The following is an 8,049-nucleotide window of genomic DNA, read 5'->3' as shown; positions in this document are numbered from 1 at the left end:
AGCTTATTCTACTGTCACAACGCAATGGAAGGGCTGGGGAAACCGCGTCTTTATTTTGTTGCGTTCTCGGAAAACCAGCATTAATTCATACTCCAAGCAACAAGCTGCCAGCGCCAGGATCTGTCTGCTCCTCTTCTTCCCTTCCATCGGACTTCCAACGCTTTTTTGATTGAGGGACAAGCTGGGTGTGCTCGTCATGAACAAAGTGCATTTTTGACGGCTGCTAAATCAGCCTTTACTTCTACAAAGAGATCCTAAGAAATAGGAAAGGGGAAAGTCTTAGTGTTGTGGGTTGGGTTTTTTTTCCCCCCTCTTCTGTTTGGATTTCTTTTTAAACTTAGGAAAAATGGCAACAGCAGCATATGTGGATCATTTTGCAGCAGAGTGCCTTGTTTCTATGTCCAGTCGTGCTATTATCCACAGTCCCAAAGGGGAGCCTGATCCCCAACCTGATGCAGCAATACCTCCCTCATCAAATGGAGAAGATAAGCGGGAAGTCAGAGAAACCGGGAAAGACAATGGATCATCATTACTTGTGGTAGCTAGCATTTTAGCAGATCTGAACCAGCATGTCCCAAACTCATCCGCTCTAAGGATGGAAAAAACAGAGACCTTTGATATCACAGAACAAATACACATTTCCATTGCTCCTAAAGAGTTTGGGGAAGAAAGTGTGTCTTCGGCTGGTAAGCGTGGAGGAGGAAGAGCAGCCACACCTACCAGCCTGGCTGCAGTAACTGAGCCAAGCCCCAGACAAAAGAACAAACGCACGAGAAGCTGGACTGACCCTGGATCACCCCAGAAAAAGCACAAATGCCACTATGTGGGCTGTGAAAAAGTTTATGGCAAATCTTCCCATCTTAAAGCTCATCTAAGGACCCACACAGGTTAGTTACAATCCAGCCAGAGATTTATTTGTTACAGCTTGATAATTAAAATGAATGTTGAAAAAACAAAACCAAACTTGTGTTTGGTCACCATTATGGTTTCACATCTCAGAACTCAAGCTCGGGGAAACCAAACAACAACAAAAAAACCCCTCTGGGAATAAACCCTTAATGGGCATAGATTCAAAGCTAATGCTGCCCTTTTTTATTACTTAATGTCACAGGGAATGGTGTGTGGGTCGACTGTGTGGATTGTACCAAGCTGTAATTTTTAGCTGCTAGCCGCCTTGTTCAGTGCATCTTCTACTTCCCTTTTCAATGCTTCTTACCCTCCCCTATGTACTTTTTCCTACCCCATGCTTCTGTCACTACCTTTATACCAGCTTGTCACTTCCCATTCAAGCATCAATTCGCTTGATATTTTAAAATTAAATGTTCTAGAGGTACTGAATGACTCTGTGTCTGTTTCTTTCTTTAGCAGACACTTGCGTGAAAGCTAGAGTAGGCAGGAAGGGAGTTGAGAGGCTTAATATGAGTCAGAAGGAGACATTTGTCATAAGCGTAGAGGGAGGGGGACATGGGCAGTCTCAAAAAAAAGCTTTTGGCTGCTGGGTAAAACCGATTTCAAAACAAAGCATTTGAATGCAAACACTAAGTTGTTCTGATCAGTGTTCACTTCTTGGTGAAGACTTATGTGACCACTTTTTTGTTGCTATTGTAATTTACGAGACACACACATAGAAAAAGTGGAAGTCTTGCAAGCGCTATGAAAGTTATGCACGGAAAGTATTAGGAGGGTCATCTTGAAACAGACCCCGTGACTTGCCAGACCTCGTGCCTCTGCCTGGTGCTGGGGAACCGGATGGCTTCCAGTCAGACAGGGAACACCAAAAATTGTGGAGATCAATTTCTGCTGAAAGGCACTAATCATAGTGCATACGGCGAGGCACCACACCATCTCAAGCAGGATTGTGCAAGATGTTCCACTGAGTAATTTCAAAGAACAAATTAATTTACTAAGATCTATGGTCAGTTCATTTATAAAGAGCATTAAGAGAAAAGATTCTCAGAACTAAACGTGACTTAATGAAGCTTGAACAGTTTCAGCTCAGTGGTGGCAGTCTCACCCGCACTGGCTGTACCTTTTCAGTGTGCCTTCAGTTTCCTGCTGCTTTCCTGAGGTAAAGCAAGAGCCCTTCTAAATGGAGGGTATATTTTCCTCTCTGTGGGAGGGAGGACAGACCCATCAAGTTTGAGCATATGGATGGACAATTCTGTGCCGCGCAGCCAAAGGAACAGCATGTTCCTGGCACCCCAGGCAGCCTGCCCTGCTTTGCACTGTGTAACTGCTTTTTGCCTCCCTGGGAGTTATGCAGAAAAGGTATTTCCACTTGGCTTACAGGGAATTGTCTCCATTAATTTTCAGTTCTTTTGCTTTCTTATTTCTGTCATTTGCCATTGTCCTAAAAGCAAAAGATAAATTTAGCAATATTTCTGGGCTCCCAAACCAACTAGAGACCAAAAAGGGGAACTCCTGTCTCTGATAAAGAGAGGAGGGCTGGGCATGCCCACCCTTTGGGGAGAGGAGGGAGGGCAGGGCTGTTGGGGAGTGTCACTCCAGGCTGCCGGCTGAGCCGAGTCATTTGGGGACTCTGGCTTGCCTCCAAGTTCTGGTGGGTGGGTTTTTTTTTTTTTTTTTTTTCTTTCTTTTTTTTTTTTAACTCTTCATTTCCTGTATTTTTTCCAGGTCTGTAGGGCTTAATTGGTTATTGCTGTAGCTAATGGCACTGGGAGAAGAGAGCATGTGCGTGTCCGAGAGCTAGAGGAAAAGCAGGGAAGGGACTAGTTTTGCCCTGGGAGTGGCAGGACCCTCGGGGACTACAGCTTCTTTGTTTTCTTGTGTCTCCAGTGTCTGTGTGGGAAGCTTTAAACAAAGCTGCCAAGTTTCCCTCCTCACTGGCAACAGGTCTGTCTCTGTTTGGATGGAGTTTTAAACAGGCTTAAATGCCTCTTACTCCTCTTGCAGAATGTTTTCCAAGGTGTTTGAATTTTTTTTTTTCTTTAAAAGAAATTATGACAAGCTTGAAAAAAGTTTGTGACACAAGGAGTTAAGCTAACAGAACAGTGACTTTCAGGACCGGCAAATGTTTGTTTTTACAAAATACATAATGGGTGTTACCAATTTAGAACAAGGGGTTTGGGTCTCCTTTGCTTTCCAGTGGTCCCAAACTAGTTAAGTAACACATACACTTCAGTCTGCCCATCTGTCAAATGGATAGGGTGATGGCTGTCCCCCTCACCAAGCAGTGGGGAAAGTACTCCAGGTACACATGCAAGGTGCTTTAAACAGCTACTCCAGTAACTCCCAAACCTGTTTCCTGAGAAACAGTCAAAAACTTATGCTACAGAGTGGAACTTCTTCCATGTGCTGTATGACTAGATGAGCTGGTATTCAGGGGTGAACAAAAGGCTAACAACAGTACTGCAGGCTAGAAGATACTGATGATAGCGCTAGAGATATTTAAACAGCGCAGTTGATGACCTGCTTGTCCTTGTCTGCTATTGTGCTCAGAAACTAAAGGCTTTGCTCTTCATGCTTGGAGGAAGGATAGACTAGATCGTTGAGCTTATGGTCTGGTAAAGAGCTGTAGAGCCTTCCAAGTACTATTGGGTCAAATCCAGCCCACATTGGTAGGGACTTAAAGCTGGTATTATTTTCCAACTGTTTGGTGCCCCCTGTGAAGTCCTTCTGATAGTTTTAGCCAGATTTCAGTGCTCAAATGTCCAAAGCAAAAACCATAGTGGAGAGGATGCCAATTATACTATTCTGAGCAGAAGCAGCAAGATGGAACAGCCAAGGAAGCAGCATCTGCCTTTTGTCCCTAGGCCCTTGCTCTGAGTACAGTGTTTTAAGGTGAAGTTCTCTGCTAGAACACAACGTGCTAGAGCAATCCATAGTTTCTTGTGTTTGGTACACTAGCAGTTAAGCTATCTCAGCCTTATGAATATTTCATCTTTATTGATTTGACAAACCCTTGAACCAGGCAGAAAACATTAGTCACCAAAATCTCTGCCATTCTCTCCACCAGCTTTCAAACCCTTCCCCTCCCCCTAGGTTTCTTTTTGTGTTTATGTTTTCCACCCTACTCTCTCACTGGATGTCCTGGCATTCAACGTGATCATCAGCCACAAAGCCCTTGAAGTTTTAATGTTTACCAGAAGGTTATATTTAGTGTCAGTGGGTAGATGTAGAGTCCAAATTCTTTTCCACTGAGGTTCCCATGAACCTCAGAAGCTGTGTTGTGATCCACAGATGCTGCACCCTGTTTGTCCCAAGACATACTGATCCCATTGATACAAAATTTCACTGGCTCACCAGTTTTAAAAATCCTTTCCACTCCTGAGAAAATTCCTAAATGCAAAGGACTTTCAGAAAATCAGATAAACCATTTACATGATAAAGTTCTTCCTCTAAGCAGGTTTTCAGCACAGGGTCTCTAAGAAGGTTTGGAGACTCTGGAGTCACTGGAAAGCACTTTCTCTCCCCACTGTACCCATCAAAAGAGACACAGTGCAGAGCCTAATAGCCATCTACAGGCTACAGCCTCACAAAGCATTGTCCAGGACTGCTATGTTCCAAGAGGTTGTAGAGAGCCCTAACTTACTGCGTTATGCTATGTATTTATATGTAGAGAAAAACTAACTTTATTTGGGCAGGGATCACAAGAATCCTGTGTATTGCAATCCCCCCTCCTCCAAAAAAAAAAAAAAAATCACTGTGACCTCTCAAGCTTTTAGCCATCTTCATTAGCGTGCCATCACAAATGTAGATAAAGCACAAAATAACCCTTGATTTCATTCCATTGAAATGTCCATCTAAACTTACTAGTTCTACTCACCAAGCATTGCATCGTAACACAGAAACAGGTTTTCAGTCATCAGAACTAAATGTGTTTACACAAATTAACATAAGCTAAGGAGATGTGGGCAGCAGCCTCAGTCTGGAGTCTAACTATGATAGAGTCTTGCAGTGAAACAAACTTGGGGGCCAGGTGGCTTAACAGTAGCTCCTCTCTCCTGTTGCTAAATTAGCTGACTTCTATATGGCTGTCAGGGCAGAGGAAGAAAAGACCATCCTAATTATATTATCCTTGCTCATAGATGTCAGGTTAGGACTCATCCAAGAGAAAGTGGTCAAGACCTTTGTTGCTCTCTAGCTGGCAGAGCGAGCTCAGGCAGCTATGTACTCAGCCTGCTTAACCTCACAGTTATGCAGCATATATTACTTTTCATCTGTTGTTCTTTTTAGTCTAACCCTTATTCATGAAATATTAGCTGAATTGAAATAGGTAGAAAAAACTCACTCATTTCCATTTGCTTGTAATTTCCATTTCTTTACATTAAATCTATAGAATCACATTTTTGAGGACAACACTAATGAACCCCTATGAAAAAGGTTGTTTTTTAACTCATGTACTCTTCCACCCCCAATTATTGTTTCTCATTCCTTAAGCAATTTTTTTCTGATGACTTTATAACAGGGGTGTATAAAAATGGAGAGATTAATAAAGTATTGGTATTTGAAAGCAATCTGAGAAATCAGACCTCACTGTAACAAGCCTGACAACAGCATAACAGTTAGGCTGGACAAACTGGAGTATTATTTGGGCTGTGTTTAGATTGGTAAAGAGGCCTTTATATAAAGTATGAATAATATTTTAAACGGGAGGTTGGTTTTCACTTTCAGTTTTAGTACATCTGTTTTGCTCCGACTACATTAATTCAAAACACAGTGGTAAAGTGCAGCTTCTTTGAAGTTGGTTTGAATCAAGATGCCACCTGTGTGCATGTGAAGAAACTGATTAACCAATGTAAGGAGAAGCAAGTTCAGGTATCAGTGAAATAAACTTTATCTTTCATTTTAGCACCTGACAATTACCAGAAACATAGCTGGTTAGCTGGAAAACATGGACTAGACTTAGTTCGGGTTTCCTTTAGCTTGCCTGTAGGCATACAGTGATTCTAGAAGGGGTATACATGCATGTGTGTGGCAAGCAGACAGCATTTTGAAGACCCAAGCCTTTGCAGGAGAAGATTACAAGAGGAGAAACTTAATCTAATGCCTCCTGTGCCACTCAAGAGAACAGACGAAAACAGGGCTGCAGATTGCTCTTGTGTGGAGAAGGATGAAATGAGTGGGTCCCCCTGGTTCAATCCATCCTCTGGGCTGCCAGTTGGGCTGCTCAGAATGCCAGGACTGAATAGAAAGTTGCGCTCCCTCTGAACAGGTTGCCCGAGGAAATTGGAAAGGCCTTTCCCCAATGCTGATTTCCCACAGGCTACAGACTAAGTGAATTTGGCCCTCTGCATGTTGCTCAGCAATTTCAGGTTTAGTGGCTGAGCATCCTGTTTTTGACTCCATGTGTTAAGAGTTAGAAACAGGTAGCTGGCTCCGCATGCTTAACTCACTATCATTAGCATTCACCCAAATTATCAAAAAGCTCCAGGGCACCTCTAGGCTGTTGTGTCCCATAATGGTCTTCTCCTGCCTTTCACCTCCTCTCTTTCCTGAGTGCATCAAAATCTTTTCTCTAAGGTTTTCAACTGAGAGAGGCTCAAAAGGTAGCTTCAGGACAGCTTCAAATTCTACTCTCATGAAACAGTTGTCTTTCCAGCCTGACCCATAAGCATTATTTCTCAGTGTTAAATAGTCCAGCAGCCTGCTCCTACATTTTTTTGAGAACTGATGGCACTAAGTGTCTTTTAATAAGCCTGTATTTTTAAGAACAATACATAACTGCAAAGAATTGTTTCTGTTTGCTCTGAAAGAGCTCTGCAATTCCTTTCTTACTTCCTCTAAGAAAGTTTCAACACATTAAACAAAATGAGTCAGTTGAAAGCATAAACCAACTTAATTTACAGCCCTGCCTAAGTCCTCACCCTAACACGCAATTCTAAAGAACAAAGTCATTAGTTAAAAACATTGATCCTAAGCCTGGATCAAACAGTCTCTGTTCACTGAAGATAATTAATAAGCAGTGTATATGCTTTAAGTCTCTTAATGTTAAAAATCTTTGAAATAAGAACAGAGCATAAATTTCTTAAAAAAGTAATCAAGTTTTAAAACTTACATTTTTCAAAAGGAGCTGAAGTCAGGCAGAAAGGCAGAACTACTACTACTCACTTCTTCTACCTGACTGGTTCAGGACTGAATAATAGGATTCAATTAATTCAGCTGCAAAAGAGTTAGGGTTAAATTGGTTGCGTGGAGAATCCAGTTGGCTGGCAATGGTATTTAGCACACAGTTGAGTCCTATTAGCTACTAGAGATAATTAAATCTCTAGATTGTTACACAGGTTTTTCTGTGATAGGCTTCCCTTGCCTCGCCTCTCATCCTTTTTGTCCCCAGTCTTTACAGAGATATTAATCTTGCAGAAGTCATAGAAATAAAGCTTCTCATAACAATTAATAGAGTTTAGGTATTGTAGCTAAAAGCCTTTAAAGCAAAGCTGTACTTGTCATAACTGTGATGGAGAGAGGGTCTACTACAAAAAATACTTTGTCTTCTTTTTCCCTCTTCACCATTGTCTTTGAAACAGCTATAATCAGCATAGCTAAATAGTCTCTGTCCATAATTTTTCCCTGCTTTTCTTCTGTTTGCTTTTGTTGAGTGAGGAGGGAAGAGGAAGATGACAATCTGTTTAAAAGACAAATGAGCATTGCTTTGAATCTGAGGGGACACACATGGCTGTGTTGTGTTGCACTGAAACATGCTCAAGAAACCATGACAAAAATGTACAGAAAGAAAATGAATTGATTTGTGACTTCCACAATTCTTTGGATATCAAATTTTGCTGAGACCAAGACAGTTACTGAGACAAGTCTAGCTCAGGCAGTGAGTTGCCAGCCTATGCAACCTGTGATCTTACTGTAGTCAAGCAGAGGGTAACTAACAAAAAATATCCCAACTACAGTATGGCTGCTCTAGTCAACATCATTTGCAGAGTACAGTGTTCAGAGACTGCCTTTTCTACAGGGTGAAAACTTTGGGTATCTAGTGGGAAATCAGAAACCTCACAGAATTCTCTTTCTACAAACCATTTTCCTTTTAGCATGGAGGTGGTACTTGGGCCGAGTGTAATGAGACCTATTAATATTGGA

General features: G+C 41.8%; 1 protein-coding gene across 1 annotated transcript in view; it reads left to right on the top strand.

Moving 5' to 3' along the window:
- Positions 1-272: 272 nt before the first annotated feature.
- The window catches only part of KLF13 (Kruppel like factor 13), a 33,635-nt gene continuing 25,858 nt past the window's right edge, over positions 273-8,049 (top strand). The window contains exon 1 of the mRNA XM_009643963.2: positions 273-887. Within this exon, the coding sequence (XP_009642258.1) occupies positions 347-887 (541 nt within the window). The 5' untranslated portion in view covers positions 273-346. The remainder of the gene's footprint in view (positions 888-8,049) is intronic.

The sequence above is a fragment of the Egretta garzetta genome, unplaced genomic scaffold (assembly GCF_000687185.1).
Source record: "Egretta garzetta isolate BGI_Z169 unplaced genomic scaffold, ASM68718v1 scaffold287, whole genome shotgun sequence".
In the NCBI taxonomy this organism is placed as follows: domain Eukaryota; kingdom Metazoa; phylum Chordata; class Aves; order Pelecaniformes; family Ardeidae; genus Egretta; species Egretta garzetta.
Note: the sequence above shows the minus strand (reverse complement) of the source record. Positions and strands in the feature narration are given on the sequence as shown.